The sequence below is a fragment of the Cryptomeria japonica genome, chromosome 6 (genome assembly GCF_030272615.1).
Source record: "Cryptomeria japonica chromosome 6, Sugi_1.0, whole genome shotgun sequence".
Taxonomy (NCBI): domain Eukaryota; kingdom Viridiplantae; phylum Streptophyta; class Pinopsida; order Cupressales; family Cupressaceae; genus Cryptomeria; species Cryptomeria japonica.
Genome location: NC_081410.1, coordinates 214,374,815 through 214,395,254, shown reverse-complemented (window position 1 = coordinate 214,395,254; position 20,440 = coordinate 214,374,815). Strand labels below are relative to the sequence as shown.

Genomic DNA, 20,440 nt, shown 5'->3' with positions numbered 1-20,440 from the left:
ACCTCATGTCCAAGAAAAATTGTCCGACAGATGGCCAACTCCTATCAAGGATCAACTAACTCATGGCAAAGGTTAACAAACCCCTACTCAAGGTTAAGCAAACAAGAAACCAAGGCATGAAAATGGCTAAGTATATGCAATTATGTCCAACACTTTCAAAGTCCGCCATAAAATTATGGCAAGGAATAAAGTTGGCTCAAGAAGACATGTCCTAGATTCATCCAAGTGCGCCTTAGGAAGTGTGGAAAGAAAAATCCAAAGTATGCCTAGGCAATTTGACCATGACACAAGGAATTTTTCCCAAGATTCGCCAAAGCTTGAACGGCCCACTTGGATGACATGGCAAGATGACATGGCATTCCAAAGAGTTGAAGATGGCAAGATGATGATTTGGCATTCAAAAGTATTACAAATAATAAAATATATGACATGTCATAGACCCTCCTTAAGTTTGAACTTCTAGAAGGGGAATAAAGCAAATAAAACCTTCTAAAACTTGATGGAAGCTTTTAAGGATAAAATTCAAACTATTTAAAGGGAGGATAAAACAATAAAACTTTCTAATTTTTGAGAATCTTCCAAGCTTCCTTCTAGAAGAGGGCAAAGAGTTCGAATTTCCTAAAGATAGAATAAAACAAAAAAAAAGCTTCTAGAAGCAACTTAAGAAGCTATAAAGACAAGGTTTTAACAACACTTATCTTTGCCAAATCCAAGAAGCAAGTTTGAATTTCTCCAAGAGAGATCAAAGTAAGCAGCTTTCAAGCTTAAAGATTATCGGATTCATGCCAAAATCTGATCATATTATCAGATTACCTATTGCAGAAGTAAAGCAAATTCAAATTCTTCAGAGGAAGCAGCTCCAAAACCCAATTAGATTATCAAATTTTCAGAAGAATTTGGATGAAAAGTAAAGCAAATCAAGGGTCTGAAGGAAATAAGTTCGATATTCTCCTCAAATTCACCATTGATAATAGTTTGAAGGTGTAAATTCTGCCTTAATACTCCCCAAAATTCGCCTTAAGGGATAAAAGCAAGACCGAGAGTTTGAAAGAAGCATTCAAGAAGTGCAGCATATTCTCCTCAAATTCGCCATTAACAGCAGATTGAAGGTTTGATGATAAGACATTAAAGCTTTTTATATCTTATCATATTCAGAAAGATTCACCATTGTTCATCCCTAAATCTGCTTAAGGAGAGAAAGATCAATCAAATCTGCACATGGCCCTTGTAAAAGTCTTCCAAATCTGCACTTCACCTTGTCCAAAAGATTATGAAATCTGCCTTTGATAAGAAGTAAGACAAATCTGGGGAAAGACAATTCAAAACTCATCCAAGATCATCATACACAGAAGATTGAGGGTTTGCTAAAGATAAAGCTTTCATAAATTCACCTTGTTTGTCATAAAGAAAGAAAAACTTCTGACAGATTCCTTGATCCTCTTCCAAGTAAAAGGCAAACTTTTGTGCCAAGAAGAAAATAATCTAAATTTACATATCCAAAGATTTGGAAGCAAATGAAATTGTCCAAATTGCTGCTATCATGATCAGCAAGAAAATTTTTAATCATCTCCAAACCCTCCTTGGAAGAGAAAGATTGTTCGAATCTGATATACATGTGATAACCTTCTAAGTTTGAAATAAAGCATGAATTGAAATCTGTTTGAAGATGTGGAAAATCTGCCCTTCCATATCCAAGGAAGAAAGCCTTCCAAAAATTCGCTGAGGAATAAGACATGTCCAAAGATTTTGTCCAAAGAAACCAAGCACAAAAAAATTGAGAACTTCGCCTTGTCAAGAGCGAGACATACAAGCATGAAAACTTTCCCATAAAAAGTTGACATCATCCAAGTCCGCCTAGGGTTGGACAAATAAAGCATCACATGAAGATGGAATAAACTTTGCCAAAAAGATGTGATAGAAAGACAAACTGTCTGATTCATCTTGAAATTCACCATGGCAGCATGCCAGCAAGTACAACAACTTCCAAAATTCACCAAGTATAAAAAAAAAATGGTCCAAGACACATGATTGTCCAAGCTCACCAAGACATGATGGATAAAGATTCACCTAAAGATGACTGTCGAAAAGTTCTTCCAAGAATCGATCCAAACCATCCAAGATATGAATTGTCAAGATGAACAAGATCAGAAGACAAGAAAACAAAAATGTCCGAACTTTTCAAACCCTAAGACATGAAGAAATTGTCCAAACCCTTGCAAGTTTATTCCAATTATCCAAGGCATAAATGGAATATGTGAAGATACCTAGCCAGAGACCTGAAATTTGAGGACAAATTTGTCATGCTAGGAGGATAAGATTTTGATCACAATTCACGTGAAATCAGACCAGCAAGTTTAAAGATAATTTTATTTTCCAAAATTTTCAAAATTATTAATCTCAACACTTAATAAATTTTCAAAATTCAGAATTTGTAGGAAGTTCTAGAAGATTCTTGGATAAAATTGAATTTTTGTGAGAAGAAATAAAACTTTCCATTTTGGAAAGATTAAAACAAAAAAACAATAAAAAATTATTTAAAAAAAAAACAAAAAAACAAAACAAATAAAAAACTTCCAAATTTAACAACCCTAAACTCTATATATTCTCAACCAATTCACTCTCACAATTCATTAATTAGGTTGAAAATTTTGGAGAGCTCCGAAGAGAAGTTTTCTTTTAAAGTTCTGAAGAATTGTCCAAAAGTTAAAATTTCAAGTGTTAGAGGTCAAGAAATCAAGAACTTTTTTTGTTTTTAGCGGTGTTCCACGGGGACGCGCCCCCCCCCCTTTTTGGGCGCGTCCCCCCGTCAGAAACGTCTCGGGGACCGGGGGACGGGGACGCGACGTCCCCTGCCGTCCTGCCACCGCCACCCAAGCGCCGCCGGGACGCGGAGACGTCACGTTTGGGCGTCTCCCAAAGAGACATGGAGATGCCTCCACGTCTCCTTGGGAGACGTTTGGGCGTCTCCCCGTCCTTCAAGAGACGTGCAGACGTCTCTCCAAGGACGGGGAGACGCCCAGACGTCTCCTGTCGCCCCCACTTATATGCAATGTTTAAAATTAAAATTTAAAAAAAAAGTGAGTTTTTAAGTTTTTTGAGGGTTAAGGGGTAACTCTAATTGGACGTGGGCCAATAGAAAAATAACACCCGACGCCTTTAGAAAATAATAAAAGTATTTTTGGCCTCGCGGGGCGCTGCCCCTCGACCCCGCCCTGTATCGCGACAGGGAATGCGCAAGGGGCGCTACCCCTTGACCCCGCAAGGGGCGATGCCCCTTGACCCCAACTTGGGGGCACTGCCCCCAAACCCCCGTTGAAAAATATAGGGGGAAACCGCCCCGATAGAAGTAGGGAAAATCTAACCTCCGAGTTTGATTAGGCTCCATATAACAACACAACTTAGAAATCTTGGTATTTAGATTTAGTATTTCAAATTTCCCATAGTCTCATTTGAAATGTAATTCTTACATTGTAATACTGTCATACATCTTTTCAAAACTAGTTTTTCAAGTACTATATGTATATGTACAAGTATATGAGCACCACCACCCCGCCACCCCCCCGCCGCCGTCCCCCCGCCATCCCCAAATTTAGGCCCTTGGTCCCCTCGTCCCGGAAACGCGTCCCCCCCGTCTCCCCGTCCCCAACGCCCGTGGAACACTGGTTTTTAGGACAGATTTTCAGAATCAGAGGTAAAAAACTTCAATTTGATTGAATTTCCACACCCTTCTGTCTTAATTTTATCAATTTCTTGGCCAAACCCTTCACTTTCAATCTGCTTTTTCAAAAATTTTAACCCTTTTTCAGTCTAAAAGTGAAAATTTTAGGAAGGAGAATTAAAAATCAGAATTAAATTCTAGAAATAATGTTAAGTTTCATGTGTTTTGCAGATAGCAATGAAGTTCACCAACAAGGGAGTGCATCAGGAATCTAAAATTAAATCCAAATGGAAGAATATCATTGACACAGATCTCGGGCATGTGGATATGGAAGAGTTCAAGAAAAGGATGTACGGATATGATGGAGACATTCCTAAACCGATTGCTTGCAAGATGATGCAGAACGGAATTGTCTAGGCAACTGGGTTTCCGCCAACCAAGGAATTTATTGAATTGATAGTTGAATGTGCTTTGCACTATAAAGCACAGTCGAGAGAAATTGTTGCACCAAATGGAAGAGACCTTTGGCATACTGAAGCACAATAAAACCCCCTATAAGACTAAGGAGCAAGCTCAGAGGGTTTATGATAGTTAGTCTGAACTCTGTGCTGCGAATGTGAATAAGTTTTGGCTGGAAAAGAAGAGACCTCAAGGAAAAGTACCAAAGTATTTGCTGCGTCCATTCTTCAAAGAAGAATACGAAGATCTCATCCTACTGCTGAATCGAATAATGGGCAGCTCTAAAGGTCAATTGTTCCAAACATGGATGTATTATTTCATGGATGATATCACTGCAGGAACCAAGTTGTTCAACTGGTCACGTATAATCAATGACAATCTTCATGAGTAGTTGATCAACTTGGATAGGACGAAGGCATTCCACATGAGTTCATACATAATCTATCTATTGGTTGCAACCTACAGATATTCAAGATTGATCTGTAAGGGCATAGTAGGGAATGGTGAAAATGAATTTAAGTCATGATTGTTATCCTCAGCTGCAGCTTAAGGATAAGAGTTTCCGAACCCATGACGCATTCTTGATGTACGTTGCGAAAATGCTGCAGGGAGGCACTCACAACTGACTTTCTCATGAATCTAAAAGTTTGATCAGCAGATATGGATCCTCGTTTATCCAGTTTCCGAAATTCACCTATATCAGAATACAAGGTTTCACCGACCATCCTTACCGATTGCCAATCTACCCAACCAACATGATGGTCTTGCTAGAAGTTCTCAGGCAATTGGAGACATATCAGAGTTTTAAAAGAACAAGGCAGAAGGCAGTTGTATCATTTCCATTCTTTATTGGAAATATGGAAGAATCTTGTTTAGCACAGGCAGCTGAAAGTGCCAGGCTAGAGATTCAGTGGTACCCTTTTACCTTCTACCAATCTAGGGCTAATTTTGATCCTCACCATAACATCAGATCAACAAAGGAAGAAAGATTCAGACATATAGTGGATGTAGAAGACTACTGGGCAAATGCGGAAAATGAATTTGATATTAGAAAAAGAATGTGTTCCAGGTTGTCAGTAAATTTCATCAGGATAACCAAACCTTTCCTTGTGCCCGATCAGCTGGAAGATGATGGAGAACATATTCAGCCCGACTTTGATGAGCATGCACCCCTTTCTCATATCAAGTGGTCAGAGCCAAATCATGTAGACTTAACCATCCTAATGAAACCAGTCATGAAATATACCAGGTGGTGGGTTGGTGAACAATGTCAAAGGTTGAATAGGAAAAATGTAACTTTGACTTATAATCTGATGGGAGTAGCAGAAGGATATTCTTCAAATGAAGAAGCAACATAGAGTGTCAGGCCAAGCGAGAATGCTAAAAGGAAAGGGAAGGCAATTGAAATTGAAGAACCTATTCACAAAAGGCAGAGAATAGAACCATCTCATTCTGCCACATCAAGGAATGAGAAATACATATTAAATATTGATGAATCATTGGTTGAAATAGAAATTCCTTCTCCAATCCATAGAGAAAATGCAGAACCGGCCCATTAGCAGGATGATCAACCACCATCTCCTACTAACACGGAAATCCGAGAATCTGAGCATGATATAGATATTGAAGCAGAAGGAGGGTTTCAAGAAGGAATATTTCCGCTCTTCGAGGAATTGCAAGTGACCAAGAAACAAAAGATGACCAAGAAGTAGAAGGCGTTGAGTAGCCTACTGTTCCTGCATGGTTGAGGGAAAGATTAAAAATGAACACACAAGCAGGGGAAGAGCCAGAAGAGGATGGCATGGCTGATTTCTTAGCCAAATTAGAACAAATTGCTGTGAAGAAGACGGCTAAAAGATTTTCTACCATCCAAAGAGATGAGACAGTCAATCGTACAGTATAGATTGCAGTGCGTAAAGTAGCCAAGGAAAAAGGGGACATTGGTCCACACGAGTATGAAATTACTACCTTTGACTTGGGACCAACTACAAAGGCCCAAGCAAAGGAAGATCTGGACAATTTAGTCGCATCCATAAAGGCGTAGCTGGATGAAGAAACAAGGAAGCAATAATACAAGAAAGAAGTGGAACGTCTAAGAGATTATATTCGACACTTGACTACCAAGCCACTCAATCAAGCAAATCTAGAGACTCTCCTACTTTTGGATTCACAACAGGTGGTCAAAGGTTCTGAGGAAGATGCAGTGACAGCTAGAGAAACTAGAGATTGGATAGAGAATATAAAAGAAGCATCCAAGTTCATAGAAGGGATCACATTAGCATATGATCAAACTTCTTCTTTGCTTTCTAGGATTGAGACTTTGGCAAAAATATGGGCTGATTTCCAGCATGTCCGAGATAGATTCATTCCATCCCTTAGAGAGTTGAGAGGAATCTCATCTCAAGAGTTGGTCAATCAAGAGATAATTGAAGCAGGGGCTTCTTATGATTTCCACAGTTGGCTCTGGACATTGGTTGCACATAATGAGGTCTTGGAGAAGGTGAAAGTTGATGCTAATAAAATAGAGAAGTAGATAAGGGCCATTCGGGATAAGACTTTCCTTATAGTTGCATAATTACTTGAGAAAGAAGCAATCTGAGAGAGGGATATGCAGTTGGAGAATCTGAAGATCAAAATATAGGACATATGCTTTGCCATCTCAGGACCGGTCTTGAAGAGCCACCTGGCTAAAATATCAAATTTTCTTTCTATCAGGGATGCCTTTCAGAAGCAGCAAGTAGACTGGGAAATCGCCTTTGCTTTGTGCACCGATGACTTGGAAGGATTAGAATTCAAGGTTGACCTATTTCCACGTCTCCATGGATGAGATTGACCGGGTTGTGTCCAGGTTCATCGAGTATCAAAAGGGGGTGCAATCCTAAAAGATAGCATCTTGTGCCACTTGTCTTATGTGCAGCTGATCATAGATTTTATTTTGGGAAACCCTAATTTGGGCTGTGTTGTTTAGATCTCAGCCGTTGATCTTAGATCGATCTCGGCCATTCATTTTTCTTTCAAAACTAAATATGAACCCCTCTCATTCTCCCATTTCATTGTTGTGGAGAGTTTTATGAGATTGTTGCACAGAGCTATTTGAGTAATAAAATATTCATTATCAGTATTGTTTTGAAATCTTTTTATTGCTAAATGGTTGCATGGTCACATACTCTCTTCAACAATAAGATTAGATTTGCTTAAGTAATTTGTTTTCAAGTTGTTAGATGAATGATAGATCTAATAGTATTGATTGATGAAATCTTGCTCATACTTTTGTTGGATGGATGATGTCCTTTCAATGTGCAAAGTTAGTTCGAGCAGTTTCTACTTGGAATAATATTGTTCAATTGTTGGTATTCTTCCTAAGTGTGAAAACCTTAAGCATAACCTTAGAAGATTGCACCCGCTTTGCGTAGTTGTCCGAGTGTGGCGAAACAGAGTGTCGTTACCGGTTTCACCCAGTCATTACCGTCTCTTGAATTCATAGGAATAGCTTATAAGTAGTATAGAATCCCTAAACCTTCATCCTTTTCATCTTTTTTTGAAGTCCTAAATCGAAAATCCAAAAACAAAGAGTATAAGTTGTTAAATCTGCCTAAGTTCAACTTGTGAATGATTTAAGTTTGCATGTAAGTCCCCCTTGAGATTTTCAGCACACACTACCCAAGCAGCTATCCCACTAAAGTTGCTCGTTCGCACATATAGACCTTGGAGTCGCCTTGTGGTCTTTCTCGCAATCTTGGCACAAGTAGTGATTTTGTTCAGGAGAGGATAGAGTATCCTTGTGGTATTTTATTCTAAGTGTTTGGTATATGATAAAACGTACACCAACATATCTCCATTCAAACGCTTCAACTTACACTCAAACAAGGTTCTTAGGGAAATTAGCTCCAAGGGTGATGTTCATAAAGTACGGTTCTGAGGGTATGCACATGAAGTGAAGGTTCTAACTCACTCATTTCACACCTCACACAAGGCTATCCACCTGACTCCTGGCTTTTTGACCACCTATACCCCTCTAATGCAAAGGCCAATAGCTAAGGACTCTAACACTATCCTAGAAAGCAGAAAAAAAGTGGGGGTCCCCATATGCAATGGGGCGATGTGTGAATACCTCACAACAAGAATGAGAGTATGTGGAGACAAAAGACAAATTTTAGATCTTGGGAGGTGGAAGGCAAGTGGAGTGAACTTGTAATGTGCAAGTAGAAGAACGCAAGTTGGGGAAAAGACACTAAAACTTACACTTATAATCGGGTCTTGGAGACCTGAATGCAAGTAAGCCCTTTTGCATGATTTGGTATAAGCTTGTAATAGGGTCTTGAAGACCTGATTGCAAGTGTGTGTACTTGCAATAAGAAAAGGGTGGGAGTAACAAGCATGCAGTCGGGTCTCAAAATCCCGATTGCAAGTGAAAGAGATTACCAAGGGTAATACAAACTTGTAATTGAGGTTCTGAGACCCGATTGCAAGTGTGCATGTAATGCAACACTCAAAGAATGTGTCTTGCAATTGTGTCTTGAAACCCGGATTGCAAGTGCAAGATAATAAGCAAATAATGAACTTGGCCAAGTCACTTGCAATTGGGGTTTTGAGGCCCGACTGCAAGTTAAATGTTAAGCTTGCAATGCACAGGAAAGGCGATGAACATACTTGCAGTCGAGTTTCTAGAACCCCAATTGCAAGTGAATGAATACATCACATAAAAACGACTTATCTTGTAATCGGGTTCTAGAAACCCAACTACAAGTAAAGACAATTGACTTGCAACTAGAACAAAAAGTTCCTACTTGTAATGATAACAAAAAGTTCCTACTTGCAATGACTGCAAAAAGTTCCTACTTGCAGAGAGGAACTCAAAACCCAAAATTGCTCAAAATCCTAGGAAAATGAAAGTAAAACCCAACCAAAACTTGGACAACGATGAGAAACACACCCATTGATGACTCGACATTAACAAATATGAGTTTTAAACCTCGTAAAACGTTCCCTGGTGAAGAAAACTACGAATTTTGAGTAAAAATTTGTAGGGGTTGCCTATTTTAGAAAATTCAAAATTGAGACAACATTCACGACATATTTTGCTGTGCTGTGATTACTATGCTCCTTTCTTTTCCAAATCTATATCGTCTCTCACCTGTATGTGATTAACTTTTCAATCTTTACCATGCTTAGCAATTTTTTTGATTGTCTGTGTTGACTCCTTGGAATTCTTTTGTTTCTTACAGTAGTTCCATAATGAAAATAGTAATTTGTATTCAGTGTGGACTGAAACTGAGGTAAAAGTGTTTTAAAATGCAAATAACGTTAAATTTTTACTGTGGAAAAAATAATTTCTCAAGTTCTTTTTAAGTTCCTTGCAGCATAACCTCACTTTTTTACTTTACCCTGCACTGAGGTCGTTCTCTTAATAATATTTCTATAGAAAAACTTTTTTTCTACCTGCAACATATCCAAAACCTAAGTCACAAGGTTCAAATTCCAATTCGAATTTGACAGCCATGAAATTCGGATGAAATTCGACAAGGGAAAAATTAAAAAAAAAATTCGGATAAAATTTGCCTCATATAATTTTGTTTATTTTTAAATATATGTATACTTCTAATAAATTATAAGTATGCAGACACCCGCGAAAATATGACGGCGATCCTTGTTGCAGACACTCGTGAAAATCCGACAGCAACCCAGTAGATACTCGTGACACCCGCGAAAATCTGATGACAACCCAGTTGCAGTTGCAGACACCCGCGACCCAGTAGATACCTGTGAATCGACCAGCTGAATTGTGTGTTTAGAGGCAGATAGCAGCGCTTTATAGAAAAAATCTGCCGAATGTTTTCAAAAAAACCCTAAATGCATTTCAGAAACCCTAGAAAAATGCTTTTTAAATTTTAACTTTAATAAAAAAAAATGATGCCCTGGCCGTACAAATTTATGGCCAAATTTGAACAATTTTTTAATAAAAGTTTGAAATTCGATTAAATTCAAACCTCATCCATGAAAATCGCCGTATTCTGTGACTTAGTCCAAAACTGCAAATACTTTTTCTCTTTACTTTTTTGATTGTAATTTTCTTTCAAGTGCTGTGGGTCTTATTTTGTTTGTCAATTAGGCCTGGGGTGGAGCTGGGAAGGATTTTGAGGCAAGTAATTTCATTCCTTGACATTGGCAACTGTACTTCTGTTTGTAACCCTAAACCAGTAGACTTGTTAGAGCATCTAGAGGCAGAGGATCCAGTGTAACCCATTCTAGCCCATTTGTATGTATGATTTGTTGTTTCAGTGTACCTTTCTATATTGCTAATGTGATGTAGAGAGTGTACTTGTAACTCCGTGAGTGAACATTATTCGAGTAATGATGTAGCTCCAAAATTTCTTGTTTTTGTTTCATTTTTGACAGTGTTTGAGTACAAGTATTATTGTTTTTGATTCTAACTCTTTGGCATCTGTTTTTAATGAGCCAATAACTGATCACTTTAAGTATGGCTGTTGTTATATCATATATGTATGGTTTTTTCTAAATAAATGAAATTTGTAGGTATTGCTTTTTTAATATGTTTTATCTTTTCTGTACAATCGCCTGGCCATTTCCTTTTGCCTAAGATGTCAAGGGTACTTCCAGCCCTCTAGTTTTCACCTTCTTGTGTGTTCTTGGCCCCTCCAAAAGGGGATATGGTGGAACATACATCTTGTATTTTCATGTGTTATCTTTGTCATTCCATTGAACATCAGATGGCCTTAGTGTGTGATGTTGTGTTTATTCCATAGTAATCAGGCTCAGCTGTAATTGGATGTGACATGAATAACGTGCTAAGCAATTGAGTGGTAATAATAATCTTGTTGTGTGTTAAGATAAATAGTTTACTCATCATATTGCATCGGTTTCCAACTTTTGGATTGGGCAGGGTTTGTGCAGGGGCAGAATTTCTGCTGCAAGTTGTTATTGGTGTGATTCCTCATTGTCAATTAAAAAATGAAATGGCAGCTGGGGAACTGGCAACACACATTCTTGATCACCTCTATGAAAAACTGAATGAATTTTGTTTGGTTGAAGATGGGGAGGTTAGTGAGAGATTTCCTGTATGGCTATGTTTTCACATTTTTAATTGCTGCTTAGCTATTTTCAATTCTGTCTCTATCTACCCCATGAAATTTTATAATCCTAATGATTGAATTAATTTGTTTATCTCAGGAGGAACCTTATCACACATTATTACTATTGTTCATATGCAGTTTGCGCCCATTGACCGAGTCCTTGGATTCTTGGCTGCATGAAGGCACTCTGAGTGATCCTTTTGGCGAGGTACCATGTTTAGTTTTCCTGCTAAAAATATAATTCAGAGGGCTCTACTTTGTATCTATTTACTTAGATTTATCTTTGGTTTTGTGCTTGGATAGGCAATGGATACAATGAAGTATATCTATATCCTGGCATCCAAGAAACTACATAGCCTGAGATAGATGCATAAGATGGTTTTCTCATACATTCTTGTGATATATAATATTGCTTTTGCCACTGTTAGAGCAGGAAGTTATCTCTTCTTTTTTATTTCATAGATTTCGCTTGGGATTTATGCTTGGACAGTGGGTACAAAGTAGTTCATCTATATCTGTTTTAATTAAAAGTTGACATCAAATCGGTACAGAGCCTCAGACTGTTGTATAGGATAGTTTGGCTCACATATTCTTGTGATCAGTAATCATTAATATTGTTTCTGCAACTGGTAGGGCAGGAAATTATGCAAGTAATTTGTCTGATGACTATTGTATTCAATCTTGAAAAGTGTATTTTGATTCTAACTACTTATTGCAGTTGTTCTTTTATGCCAATAATGCAATTGCTGTTGCGGATTCAGCATTTTGGGAAAAAGGCTATTTTCTACGCCAACAGGGGACTGCAATGAATGATCCTAGTCTTAATGCAACCACTTGTGCATCAGTGAAGGATGAAAAGAGAGGAGCGGATAAATATTTATCTTTAGGTTCATCGAGAGACAAACAGTCACCTAAACTTAAGAATGGAAATCAGGGTAACAATGAACAAGTTCCTATTTGTCCAATTTTTATACAACCTATTGCCAAGGCAATTGTATCAGCTGGGAAATCACTACAGCTTCTGCGTCATGTACAGAGAGATCATGTTGAAGCATATGAGAAGAATTCTCTTGGCAACCATGAAAAATCTCTCTCCTCCTCAACCAGGTTGCCAATATTTCCTCAACTTCTCCACAGAAAGGTTGCAGCAGATATAGGGCCTCAACAACATGCTTTGATCTGTAACAAGATGTCTGATGTTGAGCAGAGTGTTTCAGACAAAAGTGATAGAAAGTTATCACTATTTGAGAACTTCTCTATGAATCTACTGAGGCTTTTGGGATATGGTTTTAGTATATCAGAAGATTACTCTTTTGGATTGGAACCATTAACATTTTCAGGACAGGTTTTGGGATCTTTGACATCAAAAAAGGATTCACTAGTTAGAAGTGAAGATGAACAATGTAAATTGAGCAGGCAGAAGGAAAATAGGTGTTACTTCCCTTTTGATATCACTGCTGAGAAATTTCAAAAGTTAAATATGGGGATGAATGGTGATATTTTGAAATGCTGTAAACAAGGCTTAAGTCTGTTACCCGTTGTCAAAAATGTGAATGAGCTTTCAGAGTTTCCTCATAAAAACAGGTTGGATGATCCTTTGCAATCATTAGATATCAACTGGTCAGAATCAAATATATTAGTGAGACCCAACAAGGCAGACTTTTCAATGTCTGCAAGGGAACTTAACCAGCTGAATGAATTCTGGAATATTGAGTTGAATTTGTCAAAGTGTTTCTTACTACCTTCATTAAATGATGATTCTCTACGTGAGGCCATTTATAATGAAGATTATAGAAAAAAAGATAAAGATTCAGAGTTAGGTGAGGATGGCACATATGATAGTTATGATATGGATGATATTAGCTTGACACAGATGAATTTTAGTGGTTGTGGAGAAAGCATTCCTGACCCCAGTTCGATTTCTTTCACCGGTACAAATTATGCACATGGGTTTGGTTTTGGTAAACCAGTAATACACCATATGAAAGCAGATTCAAAAGCCTTACAGATGTTATATCCATATCCAACACTTCTTCCCAGACTCCAGGTATGATTTACTTTGGAGCTTCTTTTATTTTCTTCATGGTATTTTCTTGTCTTCGGTTATTCAGCCATTTGAACTCTATTGTTTTACAAACAGGAAAAATTTCATGTATCGGAGTTATTGCCATTTCAGCAAAATAGTAGGCTAGCATCAAGAGTTCTGGATTGGCTTCAACATGTAAAACTGAAAGCCACGCCACAACCCACAGTGCTGGTGCAAGAATGCCTAATTACTTTTCTTAAAAAGCAGGTTGCTTGAACAATTTCTGTTATGAAAGTTAAATAAATAGAAGTTGATTTACCTTTGCATTTAAATAAATAAATATTATTTACTCTGTGGTCGGGCTGAATCTCAAAGGTTTTGGATGTTCACATGACATATATTCTATCTAGGTAGATTGTGTGGGTCAGCAAATTTTGTCAAAATTGATGGATGAATGGAGACTGATGGATGAATTTGCTGTTTTACGAGCTATTTATCTGTTTGGATCTGGTAAACAATTTATTTTTGATATGAATGTACTCCTCGACCATATTGCATTTTTTTGTTCTCTACTGCGGAAAGATATTGTAATATTTGCAATCTAATGGTCCCACACACCAACTTTCAGGTGATCTGCTGCAGCAGTTTTGTACAGTGCTTTTCAACAAGCTGGATAGAGGGGAGCCTTGGGATGATCTCTATGAACTAAATACTATGCTGCAGGTGAAGCAGCATGTTTTGATTTTCAAATGTTAGAAAAAGGAAACCTTACATAATGGACATGACAATTACCTCAATGTTGTACATTTCTTTTGATTATTAACATATTGTTAATTAATTGTAATCTGTATGCAGGATTCAATTCGAAGCTCTGCAGATGGTATGCTTCTACCTTCTTTGGATTCTTTGGTGGTGACTATCATTCCAATGTTAATGGAACAAGGATTTGGTACTGCTGCCCTCCAATACAAGGGACGGACCACTGGCTTTGACATTGATATTCTTGATTCATTACAATTGACATACAAGGTCAGCACAAACAGGCTTGCAGTTGCTTTCATTTTATGATCTATGGTGAGTTTGCATGGTGACTTGGTTATTTAAGGAGTTAGCTGTTTCTGCTAATTTGTGATTTTATGTAACAGGTGACATGGCCTCTTGAACTCATTGCCGATGAAAATGCCATTAATAAATACAACCAGGTAGTGATGCTGACAGAGGAAGAAAGATATCAAGTATTTGAAAGAAGAATTTCTTTACTTCCATTATCTTCTTGATGGCAGCTAATTCTTAAGATATTGGTTCCAGGTGATGGCATTTCTTTTGAAGGTGAAGCGTGCAAAATTTGTTCTTGACAAAACCCGTACATGGATGTGGAAGGTTTTCTCCTCTCCTCTTCTTTCATTTTATACAGTTGTTGAATGGGACTCTCTTCTGTATTTTCTTTTATTTATTGGCATTTGCTTCCTTATTTTCATTATTTTAATATGGTTGTTTCTGTTTTTTATATTTTTCAGTCAGTTAAGCCACATTGCAAGAATTTTGAGAGTTACAATTCTACAAATATTTACTAAAATTTACATTACAGAGGACATTTCTGTACAGCAATACAAAAATTATTATTGATAATTTTATTGTATTCATGCATTGATTCTACTTTCACTAAGGTAAGCAATTACTAGTTGCTTGGTCAATGTAGTTAGAAATATCGTACATGGCTTTCTTTTGCATTGTGGTTAGCTAAACCTATATTTATACGTCTTGAAGTATAAAGAAAAGTTCTTATATGAAGATCTGCTTTGGAACTTAGAAGTCTTAAGATAACAGTAGTGATGACAAGGTGTTAGGAATTTCAGGATGGTGCTGGTCTTGGTGACAACCCTTGCATTGTATATATGCTGGACCATTTCTATTCCATCAATCATTGCTTCTATTGCTATATGCTCATTTTTGCTGAAAAAATATTTCAGTTATTACTTTGTCGCTTATGTATGCTGAATCTCAGCATTAAAATAATTTTTTTGGCCAGAATGCCTGCAACATTTATGAATTTGGTGTAATAACATGTGAATAGCATTCAGTTTTCATATGTGAAACAACAATTTCATGTTCCAGGGCAGTGATTTTACATGAGCAAGTTTAAAGAGGTGAAATCATCAAGAGAAATCAAGGGAAGTCAACAGATCTTCTTTCTTGTGGTATGAAGAATCATGATAAGGAGATTGAATTCAGTCATTCTCAAATGAAACTTGTTTTGAATATACATTCAACACATCTAAGAGAATTAGAAGTTTCAGAGGAAGGATCATTTGCTGATTTTCATGCAATTTTAGGTGCGAGGAAGGATCATAAATTAGTTTCTATACCATATTAGCAAATTTCTTCAAAAACTTGTCATTTATCAATAGTAATTGCAGCTCAGACTGGTTGTCTATATGATCTGAATCAGATTGCTGTTTTTTTGCAGACTTGGGCATGACTCCCAAGGAGTGAGTAAACCACAGTTTTCTTAAAAATCTCAATTTAATCTATAATTTTCTTGGTGTGTCCTATTTTGCTTATAAAACTGCTATTTTCAGTTCCCTTATTTTTACAGTCCAGAATTCAAAATTTTGAGAGCAGATTCATACTCTGCCAAAGTAGCATCACTTGTGATTAGAATTCATTCACATTGGATCGATTAGGGCACACATATTATAGTGACTCAGTGAATATACTTCATCTTCATGCAGGTAAGATCCTAAGGTCTTTTTTGAGTTCTTTTAATTAATTTTGAACCTTAGTGCTTAGGGTTTCTAATGTTAAACCCTAACCATTAGGATTTCTAGCATTAAACACTAAGGCCTAACTATTAGTTTTTTAACGTTAAAAATCTAACCATTACATTTATAATGTTAAACTCTATTACTTAAGCATTAGAGTTTTACTTTTTAAGTTCTTAATTTTATAATTTAAACCCTATTGTTAAACTTGAATACTAGCTTTAAATGGTAAACTTTAAATCCTAAAACGTAACCCCAAATTGTTCTTAATTTAAGGATACGGTTGGAGTTTTTTAATTATATTTTTACTAAGCCTTATGACTAATTCTATATTTTTTTTGTCTAGAGTTAGGGTTAGCAATTTTATAATTGTTTTAGCATGTACTAAGGTTTAGGGCTAGAGATTTTCACTACTTTTTACTTCATAGAAGCATTAATCGTTTGGGGAATTAATCGACAAAACAAAATAAGTTTTTTTTGAAAAAAATTGGATTTACAAAAAAAACGTAAAAAATTGCAGAAAAACAATCAAAAACTATTTTTTAATTTTTTTTTAAGGGCATTTCCTTAGCATAGAGATATTGCAGGCAAATAAAATAGACACTTCAACACATGAATTGTAGAAAACAGACTTTTGTTTATATTCATGTTGTTGGTTACATTGCACAAAACATACCACAACATAAATAATATCTAGATGGTGATAGATGTCAAAATGTCGATTACAATATAGTTTGTGACTTTGTACAAAGTCAACCCGTAAACTAGTACAAAATTCCAAAAAATCAACTGTAGGCAATGACATGCTAGAGGGAAGGAGGCCCTGACGATGAAGCTCCTGGGTGAGAACCCGTCCTAGCTTGTTCAATCCATTCATGATCCAAGTTGACTTCCATCATGAGATCAAAATCTTTAGGCTCAAGCGGAGTATCATCATCATCAACAACAATCAACTCAGACTCTAGATCTATCTCATCGAGGTCAATTGGTTCGTCTTCCTCAATAGTTCTTGATTTTGCCCATGTAGAAATTAGTCTTTGTACAAGTGAGAAACACAATGAATAGTGAATACAATTTCAACTATTGCAACTATATAATAATATTCTTACCTTGAGCTTTTTCTATCTTCAAGCGGAGGTTGTGGTGAACAAATACCAAGTCATTCATCCATTCTTGTGTTAGGTGGTTGCATTTCTTGGAATGCATGTGTTCAAAAACCCTCCAATTATGCTCACAAGCTGAAGAGCTGCATGGTTGGCTCAAAATGCGTACCGCCATCCACCTTAAATTTGGTAATTTGTCTCCAAAAGAATCCCACCATTGAGCTGTAAAAAAAATTATATGGAGATGATATTGTAAGACTAAAAATATCTTAAAATCTTAACAAACTTAATGAGCATGTTGGCAAAATAAAGAGATTGTCAAAAGTTTATATAGAGTCTATACCTGGTTGGATGGTCTCTCCGCCTTGCATGGCAGCCCTAGAAGAGAAAAAACCCTTAGCCTGCTTGTACACTCCAACTCTAACATAGCTACATCAAATTTATCTATGTTTGGAAACATTTTGTCCATGCACTTGTAGAAGCTTTGTTTGATTTCAGCATCAATATCCATGAATAAAGTCTTGTAGAATAACAAAGGATTGAACAAGTATCCCGTAGCATGGAGAGGAGTGTGCATCTGTCCATCCCATCTCCTATCAATTATGACCCACAATGACATGTACCTCTCCTTGTTATTTCCCAACTTACTCCTTATCACCCCTTGGCCCTATCCATGGCGTCATACACATATCCCATGGGGGGTTTTTCCCCATCCACTAGTCTCAAGACTTTTATTAGAGGCTCTGAAAATTATACAATTTGTTCAATCGATTCCCAAAAGCTGGTAGAATACATGTACTTTGCCATTGTTATGCCATTTACTTGTTTTGTGAAGCCAGACTCCGTCCACTCAGCTGAAACAAACATTCGCTTCAAATCACTTTTTTGCTCGCATAGTTTCTGCAATGCAAGGAAGTGTGTTGCAAATCTTGTCACCCCTCGTTGAATTAGCCCCTTGCCTTTTGTGAAAGAGCATATTATAGCCAAAATCCTCGTGTGATTATAAATAAATTTGGTAACCTTGTGAGAGCCTTCTGCTATGCCTCTTTAACTCATTCAATTTTTCTAGTGTCATCTAGGGTTAGATCAAGGCAATGTGTTGCACATGGTGTAAAAAACATAGAGGGGTATTTATCTGAAATATACCCCTTATTTTTTTTGGATTTTTTTCACAATTACAATCAACACAAACACCCGTTAAGGTTAGATAATGATAATCAAACATTGCTGAAAGTAACCCTTCCACTTTCTGATCACCAAGAGCCCAATGTGGGAAGGTGAGAGCATACGGTGATAAGGGGGTCGTTAGCTCAATAATTTGCTAGAAATTACAATGCAAGTACAATACTGGGCGGCTAGCTAGCCCCTTCCACTTATCCAGCGGGTGAAAGAACTTCTACAACAGTTTGGCGGTGCAATAAACCAATTACAAGATTACAAGAACTGAAATTAACAACAATCACTCGACCACTTATCCAGTTGGAGGACTGAAAATGAAATTGCAATCAACTCGACCGCCTATTCAACAGGAGGATAGTGTTACAATAAATAAGAAAGGCGGCAAGCCAACCTCTTCCACTTATTCAGTGGGCCCTGAGCAACAATACAAAATAGATAGCTGTTAGTACTACTCATAGTTGGACTACTCGCGACTCGACTCAACTCGCCAAGCCCTTGAGAAAAAAACTCGGGAAAAACTCGGCGAAAAACTTGGCAACGTAAAAACACGCTTAATTTTAATAAAAAATGCATTTTTTTTGCAAAATTTAATGAGAAGATGCATCCAATGAGTCAATAAATGATAACACAAAAGAAACAAGCTGATTCTAGATATATTTAAATGCAAAGTGTCTGCAAATCGCATCCTCATGAGGAATGTTGATGGCTGGAAGCAAAATAGTAAAAAGTTTTTGTAAAACCAAAAGTAAATACATCATTACAAATTACAATTACAACTTCCTCTTCCCAGCTCTACCTAAAACTAGGGGAGAGGTAAAACTAGAGGGTCTAGTCCTAGAAGTCTGCAGTGGGCATGAGTGTGCCTTCTTGCTCGGTATGGCTGGCTCATCCTCCATCCTGGATGAAGCTATGTCTCCACCTACTTCTGGCACTGACAATGACTCCTCATCCTCATCCTCTTCCTCCTCAATGTCATCCAGCATGAAACCAAATCCACCCCCCTCCTCCTCCATAGCTTGCCTCTCCAAATCAGTGTTGTCATCCTCAGAAATCAATGGAGGTTGCTCCTGTGATGTCCAATCATTGTAAGGATCTATATCATCCAAGTCAAGTGGACCACTTGCTGCTTCCTCTACCTTCCTTATGTGCAATCAAAGATTATATTGCACAAAGACAAGGTCATTGAGGTGTTTTTGAGCTAGCTTGCTTCTCTTCTTTGTGTCGATCGCTTCAAACAAGCTCTAATTGTGCTCACAATTGGATGAACTACAAGGTTGACATAAGATTTTGAGGGCAAATTTTTTGAGATTTGGGGTATTTCCACCCCAACTTTGCCACCAAGCATCTGCAAATTTAATTTAGGTTGAAAGTAGCACCCCTCGCGGGGGTCTGAGGGTGAGAAAAAGAGGGGTAGAGAGATAGGTCTAGATCTTGGTGGAGATCTACAAACGTGCAATATTTGAAATTTCATCATTCATACTCATAGTTTCAAACTTTCAACTCTAAAATGTATAATATCAAGATTTCTTCAATGCTAATTATGTTGTTATATGGAGCCTAATCAGACTCGGAGGTTAAATTTTCCCTACTTCCATCAGCGCAGTTTCCTCCTATATTTTTCGATGGGGGTTTGGGGGCAGCGCCCCCAAGTTGGGGTCAAGGGGCACGGGTGTTATAAAGTACAAGTAAGGAAAAAGACATATTGAAATGCCACTTATACTTAAATGTTATATTTCATGTGTATATTCTGATGAAGAGAATGAAACTGACCTGAAAAAACAAAAATTGATAATTTTTTGACATGTTTGGGCCTCTTTTTTTAGTCTAGCCGAGTTTTTTAAAGAAACTCGTCGAGTTTTTTGCAAAAAACTCGGCGAGTTTTTGCTGCGAGTTAAAGTCATAAAAACTCGCGGAGTACTTTGCGAGTGTTCCATCTATGGTACTACTAATCAACTTTACAATGCACAATATGGATTTTCAGATTATGAGATAATACGGTCCAAAGATAGGTGGCAAAGCCAACCTCTTCCACTTATGCAGTGGGACTAAGAGTAAACAAGAAACTTGCTGTTAGTAATAATAACCAGCATTATAAAATGGATAAGAATGATAAATCAAGTGTTGATAACAAGTCCAACAACTGCAAATAATAATAGATATTC

The 20,440-nt window shown here is 37.2% G+C and overlaps 1 protein-coding gene across 2 annotated transcripts in view; it reads left to right on the top strand.

Moving 5' to 3' along the window:
• Window positions 1-20,440, top strand: part of LOC131071418 (uncharacterized) — a 178,493-nt gene that overhangs the window by 82,509 nt on the left and 75,544 nt on the right. For both annotated transcript variants that reach the window (XM_058007233.2, XM_059207311.1), the window contains 9 exons: window positions 11,019-11,175; window positions 11,306-11,416; window positions 11,927-13,255; window positions 13,349-13,501; window positions 13,645-13,744; window positions 13,863-13,957; window positions 14,090-14,263; window positions 14,380-14,436; window positions 14,543-14,614. In XM_058007233.2, the coding sequence (XP_057863216.2) occupies window positions 11,019-11,175; window positions 11,306-11,416; window positions 11,927-13,255; window positions 13,349-13,501; window positions 13,645-13,744; window positions 13,863-13,957; window positions 14,090-14,263; window positions 14,380-14,436; window positions 14,543-14,614 (2,248 nt within the window). The remainder of the gene's footprint in view (window positions 1-11,018; window positions 11,176-11,305; window positions 11,417-11,926; window positions 13,256-13,348; window positions 13,502-13,644; window positions 13,745-13,862; window positions 13,958-14,089; window positions 14,264-14,379; window positions 14,437-14,542; window positions 14,615-20,440) is intronic.